The sequence below is a fragment of the Canis lupus genome, chromosome 24 (genome assembly GCF_011100685.1).
Source record: "Canis lupus familiaris isolate Mischka breed German Shepherd chromosome 24, alternate assembly UU_Cfam_GSD_1.0, whole genome shotgun sequence".
Classification (NCBI taxonomy): Eukaryota; Metazoa; Chordata; class Mammalia; order Carnivora; family Canidae; genus Canis; species Canis lupus.
Genome location: NC_049245.1, coordinates 26,349,875 through 26,364,520, shown reverse-complemented (window position 1 = coordinate 26,364,520; position 14,646 = coordinate 26,349,875). Strand labels below are relative to the sequence as shown.

At 41.0% G+C, this 14,646-nt stretch overlaps 1 protein-coding gene across 18 annotated transcripts in view; it reads left to right on the top strand.

Annotated features, from left to right (window-relative positions):
• The window catches only part of MROH8 (maestro heat like repeat family member 8), a 58,945-nt gene that overhangs the window by 31,962 nt on the left and 12,337 nt on the right, over positions 1 to 14,646 (top strand). For 15 of the 18 annotated variants that reach the window (XR_005377816.1, XR_005377817.1, XM_038572249.1 and 12 more), the window contains 7 exons: positions 2,651 to 2,811; positions 6,770 to 6,905; positions 9,844 to 10,034; positions 11,315 to 11,452; positions 11,727 to 11,841; positions 12,103 to 12,243; positions 13,785 to 13,949. Coding sequence is in view for 16 of the 18 variants with exons in the window: in XM_038572249.1 (XP_038428177.1) it covers positions 2,651 to 2,811; positions 6,770 to 6,905; positions 9,844 to 10,034; positions 11,315 to 11,452; positions 11,727 to 11,841; positions 12,103 to 12,243; positions 13,785 to 13,949 (1,047 nt within the window). In the remaining 2 variants the exon portion in view is untranslated. Of the gene's footprint in view, positions 1 to 2,650; positions 2,812 to 6,769; positions 6,906 to 9,843; positions 10,035 to 11,314; positions 11,453 to 11,726; positions 11,842 to 12,102; positions 12,244 to 13,784; positions 13,950 to 14,646 lie in introns of those variants that run through there. The other 3 variants (XM_038572251.1, XM_038572256.1, XM_038572263.1) reach the window with 3 other exon arrangements.

Sequence of the window (14,646 nt, the reverse complement as noted above, 5' to 3'; positions counted from 1 at the left end):
GAGACACAGAGAGAGAGGCAGAGACATAAGCAATGAGAGAAGCAGGCTCCATGCTGGGAGCCGAATGCGGGACTCGATCCCGGGACCCCAAGATCCCACCCCGGGCTGAAGTCAGGTGCTCAACCGCTGAGCTATGCAGGCATCTCAAAATTTAATTTTAAAATGATGAAAACCCACCTGTAACTTACTAAAATAACAAAGATGGAAAAAAAAAAAAACAACAATGTGATGAGAACATAGTGAGATGGGCCCTTCTATCAGTTGGATGATTTCAGCTGTAAAAACCACCACTCTGAGAAGCTTATGCATAATTTAAGTTTAAAGTGCTATCTTTGGGGTGCCTCGGTGGTGCAAGTAGGTTAAGCATCAGACTCTTAGTTTCAGCTCAGGTTGTGATCTCAGGGTCATGAGATTGAGCCCCACATCAGGCTCTGTGCTCAGCATGAAGTCTACTTGAGATTCTCTCCCTGTTCCTCTGCTCCTTTCCCACCTCTGCACATGCGCCACCCCCTCCATCTCAAATAAATAAATCTTTATAAATTAAGAGTTTCTCTTCTAGTTTAAGAAGTCTGGAAGCAACATATTCTCTAGGATTGGTTCAGCAACTCCACAGTGTTATGAAAGAGCCAGGGGCTTTTCCATCTGCCACTGTACCTGTTCATGTAGTCATAAGGTACTCACAGCAGTTTCAGACTTGATGAGCAAATAAGATTATATCCAGCAAAGAAGAAATGTTGCCTTCCTTTTTGTCCCTTGAATCGGGGGGAAAGTGTTTCCCAAAAGCCTCCAGTACATTTTACCCCCATGTTTCATAATGCTAAAATTACATCACATGCCAGCTTAAGCCAGCTTCTGGCAACTGGGCATAATGACCATTTTGTTACAACGGTGTTGAGGACTGCCTCTCTGAGAAGATGACCTTTCCACAGAGACTTAAAGCCCTGAGTCTATGAGTGGGCTTAATGGGCCAAGCAGAAAAATGGACCAAAGCCCAATTGTCCCTGTTTCCTTTACCTGAGTATGGAAGGCAAAGGAAACTTTGGGTGGAAGGCAAGTATGAACTCTAGCATTCTCAGAGTCAGAGTAGAACAAAATCCCAACTTCTTTGTAACACTTTTACTAGTTTGGTTATTATAAAATCAATACATAGGAGCACCTGAGTAGCTCAGTTGGTTAAGCGTCTGACTTTGGCTCAGATCATATGATCCTGGGGTCCTGGGATCAAGCCCCAGCATTGGGCTCCCTGCCTAGCAGGGAGTCTGCTTCTCCTTCTGCCTCTGCCTTTGTCCCTCCCCTCTGATCTGTCTCTTGCTCTCTCTCAAATAAAATCTTTAAATAAAAATCAATACATAGTCATCGAGAAGTTTTACCTTATTTTATTTAAATTCAATTTGCCAACATATAGTATGACACCCAATGCTCATCTCATCATGTGTGCTCCTTAATGCCCATCACCCACTTACCCCATCCCTCTACCCACTTCCCCTTCTGCAACCCTTTGTTTCCCAGAGTTAGGAGTCTCTAATTTTTTGTCACTCAGTTCCCCTCCTTCCCTTATGGTCCCTTTCATTATTTCTTATATTCCACATATGAGTGAAACTATATGATAATTGTCTTTCTCTGACTGACTTATTTCACGCAGCATAATACCCTCCAGTTCCATCCACATCGATGTAAATGGTAGGTATTTATCATTTTTGAAGGCTGAGTAATATTCCAGTGTGTGTGTGTGTGTACGTGTACACACACCGCATCTTCTTTATGCATTCATCTGTTGAAGGGCATCGTGGATCCTTCCACAGTTTGGCTATTATGAACATTGCTGCTATGAACATTGGGATGCAGGTGTCCTGTCGTTTCCCTACATCTGTATCTGTGAGGTAAATACCCAGTAATGCAATTGCTGGGTCATAGGGTAGCTCTATTTTCAAGTTTTTGAGGAACCTCCACACTGTTTTCCAGAGTGGCTGCACCAGCTTGCATTCCTACCAACAGCGCAATAGGGTTCCCCTTTCAGGAGAAATTTTTTAAATATGTAAGGAAAAATTAATATTCTATAATTCAAGTTCACATTATTAATATCTTTGTATTAAGTTCTTCTGAATAATTTTATATACACCTACATACACTCAGATATATTTTAAGTAGGTTTTTTTTGTTTGAGAGAAAAAGAGACTGGAGGGAGGAGCAAAGGGAGAGAGTCTTTTTTGTTTTTAAAGATTTTATTTATTTATTCATGACAGACAGAGAAACGCAGAGACACAGGCAGAGGAAGAAGCAGGTTCCCCGCAGGGAGTCCAATATGGGACTCGATCCAGGACCCCGGGATCACAACCTGAGCCAAAGGTAGATACTCAACCCTTGAGCCACCCACGTGCCCCTGGGAGAGAGAATCTGAAGCAGACTCCATGATGAGCATGAAGCCCAATGTGGGGCTTGATCTCACTACCCATGAGATCATGACCCAAGCCAAAACCAAGAGCGGGACACTCAACCAACCCAGGTGCCCCTTAAATAGTTATGATAAACTTTTTCTAAATACTAAGCATTCTTGTCGTCCCCAGGACCTTTCAGAAATAGCCACAGTATCCTCAGTAACCATCTTTGTCCCACAGGATTAAGGTCTTAATGATTTGTTTTCCTTCTTCAGGTGCCAGAAATTATGGGAGTTATCTGTGCCCGCCTATCCATAATCAGCCAGCCTAGAGTCCGACGACAAATCATAAATACTGTGAGTCTGTTTATCTCCAGGCCTAAGTACACAGATATAGTGATTGGCCACCTTCTGTGTCATCCAGTACCATATGACAGGTAACAGAACCTGGTACAGCCTCTGAATTAAACTGGGGTATGTGACACAGCCCCCCATATTGTGGAACATGATTGTTCTCAAAAATCTAATGATATTCTTGTAGAATAGATAAGATATAGTCAGATACTTGCAATATAAGTCAGAATATAATACATAAACATAAGGAAACAATCCAACAAATCCAGAATAAAAAACATTTTATAAGTCAGTTGGACTGAACTCTTCAAAAAAGCTAATGTCAAAAAAAAAAAAAAAAAAAGCTAATGTCATGAAAGAAAAAATGTGCTGGCACATTATTCTAAGTAAAAAGACACTGAAGAGATTTAACCAAATGCAATATGTGAACCTGATTGGATTCTGGATGAAAATAAAATGTATAAAAGAAAATTTTAAGAAAATATAGGGTTGTCTGAGTGGCTCATCCACCATGCTTTTTTTAGATTTGTGGCTTTTAGAGTTGGAGGCACCCTGGAAGTTCCAGGAAATCTCTTGTGAGGAAGGCAGTGAGGCACTAGGAGAAGGTTCTAGGCCTCTACTCCCTTCAATCAGATTGACATCTTTCTTTTTTTCTTTTTTTAATGTAAGCTGTACTCCCAACATGGAGCTCAAACTCATGATCCCAAGATTGAGTTGCAACTGAGACAACCAGATGCTCCAGAGTGGCATGTCTTTTTGTCTGCTTTATATGTTGTGATTCTGGGTAGTTATTGTATCTTAGCCTTAAACTGTTTGAAAACTGCTTTCAGTGAATGGTTCTCACAGTGTCTTGGTGTAGTGCTGAAATTTTATTTTATTTTATTTTATTTTTGCTGATTTTGATTGGTTTAAGTTGAATTTAGATGCTCTACCACTAAATCAAATAAAGATTTTTACTCATCCAAAGAAAAAAATGAGTTTATATATACATATATATGTGTGTGTATATAAATATATATATATATATCTTTTTTCTTTTTAAATATTCTTTTGGGGGATCCCTGGGTGGTGCAGCAGTTTAGCGCCTGCCTTTGGCTCAGGGCCCGATCCTGGAGACCTGGGATCGAATCCCACGTCGGGCTCCCGGTGCATGGAGCCTGCTTCTCCCTCTGCCTGTGTCTCTGCCTCTCTCTCTCTCTCTCTCTCTGTGACTATCATAAATAAATAAACAAATAAATAAATAGATAGATAGATAAATAAATAAATAAAAATACCTTTAAAAATAAATAAATAAATATTCTTTTGGGCATCTTACTGACTCAGTCGGTAGAGTATGCAACTCTTGATCTCAGGGTTGTAAGTTCAAGCTTCACATTGGGTGTAGAGATTACCTAAAGATAAAATATTTAAAATAAGTTAATTACAATAAAATAAAATATTCTTTTTTATGTTTCTCTAATATGTTACTGTTGATCTTTACTACTTGCTTCAGCTTATCTATACTAGATCCTTATATGAAATATATGATTTAGTACAAAATATTAAATATACTTAGAAATATACTCAGTTATTTTAAAGTATAACTTTAGCATTATTTATTGTTTGTATTTGTTCTAACTCTTGGATGACTTTGAGAGCCTACTGCTTTAGATCATATGAGAATTGTGGAATCTCCTAGAAATGGAAATGGCATAGTCAGGAGACTTCATTTTTATTATATTTTTGGTCATTTACCTGAAGTCTGTTAGCTGGTTTACATGCCAGTTGGGGTGATTGTTCTTAGGAGTCTCTCAAAGCATCTGCCATTTGCAAGGTGCTGTTTGCCTGGGGAAATAAGGGACAGGACATGGACCCTCCCCTGGAGCAGCACACATTCTGGAAGCAGATACAGGTATATAATAAGATTCCAAAGCAAAATAAGAGAGTTGTATGGAAGCTCGTAGAAGGTGACTTAATTAGATGAAAGATTGGGGAAGGATTTCTAAAAGAAGGGCTGTCCCAAGCTGAGTATTTAGTGTCAGTTAGCCAAGTAGAAGATGAGACAGTGAAAAGGGCATTCTAGACAAAAGTAATAGTAAAACAAAACACAAGGAAGATATGAAACAGGTTGATGAATACCCATTCCCAAAGGGATAATGGACAAACAAAAACCATGTCACACCTACAGAATCTGTATCACTGGAGGTAGAACCTGTTCCATATTTTTAACAAACTCTCCACATGATTTTTTTCACACTAAATTTTTTAAACCAGGGATGCCTGGGTGGCTCAGTGGTTAAGCACTGGCCTTCAGCTCAGGGTGTAATCCTGGAGTCCCAGGATTGAGTCCCACATCGGGCTCCCTGCATAGAGCCTGCTTCTCCCTCTGCCTTTGTCTCTGCCTCTCTCTCTCTCTGTCTCTCATAAATAAATAAGTAAAATCTTTAAAAAAAAGTTTTCTAAACCATTGGCTTATAGGCTAACGTGTATGTTTTCCTAATTCAAATGCATTCCCAGCACAATTACAACTGTGTTCTTTCCAGAAATAATTTTCTACAATCCACTTCCGCAGCTATGAGCCTTTTCAGCATTTCACATTATGTTTCTGACCTTCCCTTTAGGAGTCCTTGAAGACCTTACTTTGTTTTATTCACAGATTAGAATTATTAGAGTTGAGAGTGAAATGTTGGAATAGTCCTTAAGCTTCTCATTTTTTAGAGTGATTCTGATATAGACAGTTGGAAGACCACATTTGCTCTAGTAAGGATACCTAGGTAGATCCTGAAAATAAGAAAATGGATTAAAACCATGAGTAACTCCCATTCTTCCCCCCATAGTACTCCTCTACAGGGTTTATATAACACTCAGGCCCTACCTTTGAGTCAATGATAGAAGAAAAGTTATTACACACTGTCTTTCTTCAAGAAGAGATCTCTTCTAAGGAGAATCAAAGCTTTATTTCTGGGCTTGGACTTGTCCAAAATTTGAGGACCGTAGACTGGATTGAATAAATCTGTCTCTGAATGCCTTCTGTGAGCCTGGCATTGTGCTAGACCTTGAGGGATTCATGAAAGAAAAGCCACCCATCACATACAGAAAACTGAAAGTAGTACATTTAAGATTGAGGCAACCTCTATCCAGGAAAACTCTGAAAAAAATATAATAAAAAAAGAAACTTTGAAAGTGTTATGAGAATTCTCATGAGAGACATGGTAAAGCAGCAGCAAAAGCTTCACAGAAGAGATAACATTGGAGCCAGACCTGGAAGAGTGTTGATGGGCATGGGAGCGGACAGTTGGAAAGGGCCTTCCAGGTTCAGGAAATAAGGAAAGGTATAGAGCTGTCAGAGTCCATTGTTAGGGGTGCCTGGGTGGCTCGGTCGATTAAATATCTGCCTTTGGCTCGGGTCATGATCCCGGGGTCCTGGGATTGAGTCCCACATCTGGCTCCCTACCCAGCGGGGAGTTTGCTTCTCCCTTTACCTGTAGCTCCTCCTGCTTATGCCCCACCCCTCTCTCAAATAAATAAAACCTTCTTTTTTTTAAAAAAAAAAGTCCATTTTTAGTTTGGTAAAGGCAAATGGTCTCAGGTAGCCAAAGCACAGGCATGTGACAGGGAAGTTGTGAGACTAAAAAGGTAAATTAGGACTAATTTTTCCTGAAGTCCACGATGAAGCATAGAACTTGAGATTATAAAACCCTGAGAGTAATTGTAATGAAATTAGATAGTAAGTCTTTTGATACCCTGAAGAACTGAACAGAGAGGAAAACCACTTACAGATTGGGTTTCAGATTCAATTTTTTTTTTTTTTATTTATGTATGATAGTCACAGAAAGAGAGAGAGGCAGAGACACAGGCAGAGGGAGAAGCAGGCTCCATGCGCCGGGAGCCCGATGTGGGATTCGATCCCGGGTCTCCAAGATCGCGCCCTGGGCCAAAGGCAGGCGCTAAACCGCTGCACCACCCAGGGATCCCCGGGTTTCAGATTCTAGAAAGGTTGTGGTTGGTGTGGGCTTAGGATAAGCCATTCTCCTGAACCCTTCTGTTCTTTGGGATTTCTAGGCATCTGGCTGAGTTGTGGAGAACTCTGGAAGTGGAACTGCCCAGCACCACCTGGATTCTGTGGAGACTCCTGAGGAAGCTGCAGAAATGCCATAATGAGCCCACCCATGAGAAGATGGCCTATGTGGCTGTTGCTGTAAGCCATTGAGCTTTGTCCCTCCAACTTCAGCACAATATGCTGCTTTTCTTGGTGTGACTCATCCAACACCCCTTCTGGAGAGTGTCTCTTTTTTATCTCTCTCAAAGTTTGCTTCTTTCACCCATTTATAAATCCATAATGTCTCTACCAAGGGACTGACATGGAGTGGCTTGGGAGAGTGAAGGAATCCCTATGATTTAATGAGTTTGGTTTAATCGATGTGGTTAAATGTTCCCTTATCCTTTAAAAAATATGTATCAAAAAAATAAAAAATAAAAAATAAAAAAAAATAAAAAATATGTATCATCTGGGGTGCCCGAGTGACTCAGTCGATTAACTGTCCAACTCTTGATCTCAGCTCAGGTCTTACCTCAGAGTTGTGAATTCAAGTCCCACATTGGTCTCCACTTCAGGCATGGAACCTACTTAAAATAAAGTAAAAGTAGGGACACCTGGGTGGCTCAGCGGTTAAGCATCTGCCTTCAGTTCAGGTCGTGATCTCGAGGTCCTGGGATTGAGTCCTGAATCAGGCTCCCTGCAGGGGAAAAAAGAAGTCGCATAATACAGAAGAATAAGACATAAAAAAGAAAAGGTCCTCCTTGAGCCGAGATTGGCAAACTTTTTCTATAAATATTTCAGGTTTTCGGGCCACATGGTAGTCTCCATAACATGTTCAGTTGAGGGTCTACTGTCAGCTCAGGTCATGATCTCAGGGGTCATGAGATGGAACCCCGAAGCAGGCTCCCTGCCTCTGCCTCTTCCCCCTGCTCGTGCATGCACTCACTCTCTCGCATGCGCTCTCTCTCTCTCTGCAAATAAATATAATCTTAAAAAGAAAAACAAGACTTAAAAAAAAAATCTAAAGACCATTCTTAGCCTAGCTATATCATCTCCCTAAAAATGAACATTCTAGAAGTGTTTATACATATATAAATATTTTGTATATGTATTTATTTGGTATACTTTTTCCTCCCATTTTTTTCTTTTTAAGTAGCCTTTTGTTTTTTTTGTTTTTTTGTTTTTTTTTTTTTTAAAGAGAGCGAGCGAGCAGGGGATAGGGCAGAGGGAGAAACAGACACCCCCCTGAGCAGGGAGCCTGACCTGGGGCATGATCCCAGGACCCTGAGATCATGACCTGAGCCAAAGGCACTTAACCAAATGTGCCACCCAGACACCCCTAGATTTTATTTTTAGAGTAATTTTAGGTTTACACTAAAACTGAACAGAAAGTACAAAGTTTCTGTATACTTTCTATCCCCTACATGCACAGCCTCCCCCACTATCAATATATACTTTTTACTTTATTTTCTTCCCTACCAGTTTATGGTTCAGCTTTCTCTGACCCAAGTTATTATCGTACAGGTTTTTTTTAGCTTCCAAAGTTATTCTGACATCTCTAATCTGCCATTGTGTCCTCTCCTATTCTCTCTTTTCTTGTGGATTTGCACCTTTTTTAAAATCCCTATAATGTTATCTTAGTTTTAGGAGTCAGGACAGATAAAGGTATATGTTTAATCATGTTAGTGTATGAAATTGTATGTATATATTAGTAGGATCAAATTAGATATATTATTTAGTGACCTGCTTTTTAAATTTAGCAATATATTAACTACTTTTCATATCAAAATATAAGACTCTGTTATTCTTTTCATAGCTGTATAGTAATTTTTTTATTAACTTCTTAAAAACAGACAATATGTAACATGGTATAAAACCATTCGTTTCATTTCCAAGTTTCCTTTTAGTGAACATTTTAACAATTTTCAAACTATGGCCATAAAAACAGTGCTACAGTGCTACAATAAATTTAATCATGCATATATAGATTTTGTTATACATATCCAATTATTATTACTTTTATTTTTTATTTTTTTTAAATAAAGATTTTATTTATTTAGAGGGAGAGAGAGAACACAGCAGGGAGGGGCAGAAGGAGAGGAAGAGAGAGTCTTAAGGAGACTCTGTGCTGAGACCCCCAACACAGGGCTCAATCTCACAACCTGGGCTGAAACCAAGAGTCAGACTCTTAACTGACTATGCCAGCCAGGCACTCCAAGCATCCAACTCTTGATCTCAGATCAGGTCTTTTTTTTTTTTTTTTTTTTTAAATTTATGATAGTCAGAGAGAGAGAGAGGCAGAGACATAGGCAGAGGGAGAAGCAGGCTCCATGCACCAGGAGCCCGACATGGGATTTGATCCCGGGTCTCCAGGATCGCGCCCTGGGCCAAAGGCAGGCGCCAAACCGCTGCGCAACCCAGGGATCCCCTCAGATCAGGTCTTGATCACAGGATCGTGGGTTCAAGCCCCACATTAGGTTGCACACTGGGCATGGAGCCTCATTTTAAAAGTAATTGGGATGCCTGGGTGGCTCAGTGGTTGAGCGTCTGCCTTTAGCTCAGGGCGTGATCCCGGAGTCCTGGGATCGATCCCACATGGGGCTCCCTGTGGGGAGCCTGCTTCTCCCTCTGCCTATGTGTCTGCCTCTCTCTCTGTGTCTCTTATAAATAAATAAAATCTTTAATATATATACATATATATACATATACATATGTGTGTGTATATATAAAACTCATCCATGAAAAATCACTCTCTCTTCCTCTCCCTCTGCCCCTCCCTGCTGTGTTCTCTCTCTCTCCCTCTAAATAAATAAATAAATCTTAAAAAAAAAAAGAATTAGACACTCAACCAGCTGAGCCACCCAGGTGCCCCTACATCTGAATTTAGATGCCCCTCTCTCTTTGGTAACCTGAAATGACTACTTCATTCCTATTTCTTTTCCTCCTCACTTTCATGTCCCTGCACTGATTACCACTACTGTTCTTCCCATCGAATAGTAGAACCAGAAAGCATGATCTGGCACAAGCAGACATAAAGCAAAAGTAAGGTTTAATGCTAGCAGCTGTTCAGCTCTATGGTGTACCTTTTCTACCACAGGCAACAGATGCCCTTTATGAGGTGTTTGTGGGAAACAGGCTCCAAGCAGCTACATTCCGACTCTTTCCTCAGCTTCTCATGACACTGCTCATCCAGATACACCACAGCATCGGTCTCACCATGTCTGATGTCGCCGTTCCAAGTGGCCTGTACACAGGACAGGAAATGTCATCAGAGGTCACCCCTTTGTGGTACTGCCTGTTATGATTTTGTTACCCATAACTTACACTAAGCTCTAGGCACTGTGGTAGACACAGGATAGCCAAGATGTGGTCCCAACCATGGGACAGCTTACAGTCTGCCCTCATGGGACATCAGGATGAAATGCCCAGGAATCACTCTGGGCTCTCACTGGTTGGTTGTCTGATTGTTTTATTGGTGCCAAGATAAACTCAATAGAAATTTAATAGTGCATGACTTTCTTTTACAGATAATGCTGTAATGTGGATTATTTAAGAACACCTGACTAAAAGTCAGGAGAACTGAGTTCTAATTCTCATTCATTTAACTAGCTATGTACTCTGGGCAAATCTTCCATTGTTCTGTGCCTTGGTTTTCCTGTCTGTAAATTAGGCCAGACTAGGTACTCTTTGAAAACCTTCTAATTTTAGGATTATCTGGTGTTATATCCAGCATACTAGTTCAGTAAGTAGTAGGGATAGTTTATTTTAAGTAATCTCTCCACCCCCTGTGGGGCTCAAACTCATGAACTGGAGATCAAGAGTTACATGCTCTACTGAGCCAGCCAGGTACCCCAGTAGTGGAGGTAGTTTACAAAGCACTGTGGGGGCACCTGGATGGCTTAGTTGATTAATCATCTGACTCTTTTTTTTTAAAAAATTACTTTATTTATTTATTCATAGAGACACAGAGAGAGAGAGGGAGGCAGAGACACAGGCAGAGGGAGAAGCAGGCACCATGCAGAGAGCTTGATGTGGGACTTGATCCAGGGTCTCCAGGATCACGCCCTGGGCTGCAGGTGGCGCTAAACCGCTGTGCCACCGGGACTGCCCAATCATCTGACTCTTGATCTCAGCTCAGGTCTTGATCTCAGGGTTATGAGTTCAATCCCCACATTGAACTCATGCTGGTGTGGAGCTCACTTTGAAAATAAATAAGTAAAATAAAAAATAAAATAAAAAGTAGTATGGGTAAACTTTATGGGGGTGTTTTTAAAAGTGGTTTTAAAAAAGCAGTGCATATGGGTTTAGCATCCCATATCATTTGTTTTATTGCAGATTTCAAACTCCCAGGGAAACACAATCTATTTAGATTTCTTTATGCTAAAGATTTGTGTGAAGGGCCTTTCAAGTTATTAGAGCATTAAGAGTCTTTGGGGAAATCTAGAAAGAAGAGAATTACCATCCAGAGCTAGCAATGCATGGCCCTACTCAGTGAGAGCAGGGTAATTGTGTACTGATAAGTTGGAGGGACCTGTTCTATTCACTTGTTCTGGTTTTATTCAATTTAGCTTCGCCATACAAGCTACAAAGAGTCTCCTCCTCAGAACATTGTGCTGGCAGGAATTCAACATCATGGAAAAGAATAAAGGATGGACCCTCCTGGAAGGAAAAGAATGCCATCTTCAGGGAGTATCTCTCCTTGCTAAGTAAGATTACCTTTCCATGCACACCTGCTCTAAATCAGCATTGCGTTAGGTATTTTTCTCCTTTTTTGTTAAAACAGCAACCAAAGTTGGATAATATCACAGTTTAGGGAAATATCCATAATGCCAGGCAGATTTTTCAGAGTCCTGCCACTACCATACCATCCTATGCACCTAAAGCTGGGCAAAATCCTCAGAGGGCCCGCAGCCCCAGGAAAAATGCAGTCTGGATAGGAGCATTTCTAAGAGGTGCCCTGTTGGGTGTTCTGTTTTGCAGTGCATTGCTGGAAAGAAATCACCTCCTTGCACAAAAAGTCATGTACTTGTTGGTCCCTCTTCTTAACCGAGGGAATGATAAACATAAACTCACATCTGCAGGATTTTTTGTGGAGGTAAGATTTGTTAGATTGAGGAAGTCTGTAAAGCAGCAATACCTGCCTTCCTGGGCCCTATCCAACTGGGATCCATTTCAGATGTGGGATAGAAATAGTTTCAGATTCAAGCCTACTGAAATTCTTCTAGTCATATATTCATTATTTAGGCTTCCTTATGTATCTATAGCATAAGCATCACCCCACTTTTGGGTAAGGTGGTTCCCCTCATGAAAAAGGGTTGAAAGATAACTTTTTTGGCTGATTTCTGGGTTCTTTCAGCTTCTCCAGAGTCCAGTGGCTAGGAGACTGCCCAGCATATACTCCATTGTCCGCTTGAAAGACTGGCTACATCATGGAAATAGAGTCTTCAAATTTCTTGCCCTAAGGGGACTGTGCTATCTTATTAAACACCAGGATATGGTAGGAGGGGCCCCCAGACCACTGATTTGTAAGTCACAAATCAAACATACCCCAGAAAGATCCCCAAGCAACTGGTAACAGCCAAGAAGGAAATTGGGTAGCCTAGGAATAGGAACAAGTAGGAGTACATCCCTTTGTATCTTTTAAATTTTATGCCTAGGAAATATGTAAGTACTGACTTAAGTATTTCATGAAATCACAAGAAATAAGTCCAAGTCGCATATATTCATAATATTTGAAACCTACAAATTTTTTTCTTTTTTTAAGATTTTATTTATTTATTCATGAGAGACAGAGAGAGAGAGAGGCAGACACAGGCAGAGAGAGAAGCAGGCTCCATGCAGGGAGCCTGATATGGGACTCAATCCTGGGACTCCAGGACACCCTGGACCGAAGGCAGGCACTAAACCGCTGAACCACCAGGGATCCCCCTAAAACCTATAATTTGTATAAGGAAGTACCCTCACTGTCATCACACTATCACAGCCTGGGTGACATTCAGGTGTCCTTTTATGTCTTGTACCATGTTGCCCTAAGGAGTACATTGGATAGGCCATTATATCTTCTCCTAAGATGTGTATCATCTAAACAAAGATTATTGACATTCATGTTGAAGTAAAGTTCATTTTCTACCAGCCTAGCTAGAAACTAGGCCTGGGGCAGAAGGAAAGATGAATCCCTGGGCCTTCAATTTTTTCACTTGAGTTCAATTTTTTTAATATTTATTTATTTATTTTTAAGATTTTATTTATTTAGGCCAGCCCAGGTGGCTCAGTGGTTTAGCGCCACCTTCAGCCCAGGGCGTGATCCTGGAAACCTGGGATTGAGTCTCACCTCAGGCTCCCTGCATGGAGCCTGCTTCTCCCTCTGCCTGTGTCTCTGCTTCTCTCTCTCTCTCTCTCTCTCTCTCTCTCTCTCTGTCTCTCATGAATAAATAAATCTTATAAATAAATAAGTATATATTTGAAACAAAGATGACAGTTGTTAGCATGATAATTCTGGTTGTTTGGATATACAAATATTTGCTGCCATATTCTACTTACTTTTTACATGTATGTTTTAAACTTTAAAACTCTGAGATTGTTTCCTTTTGGAAGTTTCAGAAAAATAGAATCCCAATTCAGAACGGGAAGGACCCTGCAGGGTCCTCAGTCAATTTCTACTTGATTTCCTGCAAGGAATCTTAACTGTCTCTGGATACATTCCATGTTAGAGAACTCACTAGGACCTGAGCTAGCCATCTTATATTTCTCTTGTTGTAAGCAATTCTTTACACTGACCCTAAATCTCTGTTACTTGACCATCCCCACCTGGTCCCGTTGCTGCCCAAATGAAGCAACTTAAAACAGCTCTGCCCCCTTCTCTACGATCAGTCTTGCCAATACTGAGAGGGCAGTCATGCCCTCTTCTCTGTTCTTAACTAGCCAGTGCTACCAAACATTGAACAAGCACCACGTACTGGATAAAGGTGGGGAGCCCTACTTTGGTACCAGATAAAGTGCTATCAAGAGGGTGATGGTGCACTCCCTTTGGGCACACAGAGGGAAGACATCAGGAGCCTGTTGCCATGCATCTTAGACCTCTTATGTGAAACCGACGAGAAGATCGTTTTGTTGGCCATCCAGATACTCCTGCAACTCGTGGGGACAATGGATTTCACTACCCTGACGGCCATGATGAAGACCCTGTTCACCCTATTTGGTGATGTAAGACAATGAGAGAGGAGAAACTTTCCTAGGGGAGGGTAATTGGCATAACAGAAAATAGAAATTGGGATAGTAATAAATATACTCTATTTTATTTGTTTTTAAGATTTTTATTTATTCATGAGAGACACACACACACAGAGTGAGAGAGGGGCAGAGACATAGGCAGAGGGAGAAGCAGGCTCTATGCAGGGAGCCTGACGTGGGACTCAATCCCGGGTCTCCAGGATCACGCCATGGGCTGAAGGCGGCACTAAACCGCTGAGCCACCCAGGATGCCCAATACGCTCTATTTTATATAGTACTTTTTATGTTCACAACACTTTCAAATCTCCTCTCTGAAGACCCTTCCAGGTAACTTGTGATGTTAGTAGGACTGGTGTTATTGTTTGCCAGACTAAATAAAAAACAGTTGTAGAGACTTGCCAATGTACCACCCTGATCATGGGATGAGGAAGAAGTTTGTATAAGAAAAGACATCTTTCAAGGAACACTCAGGACTGGGTCCCCATCCCAAATCCCAAAGATTAAAAACAAACAAACATGGAGCACAATGAACCATATCCTTGAAAGAGTCAAGTATGGCAAGGCTGGGATTCTGAATCTCAGCAAAACAGCTTGTGTGAATGGTTAATACTAGTATCAGGCACAAGCTGTGCTGACTACATTTCTCATTTGCAGAGCGAGAGAAGAACCA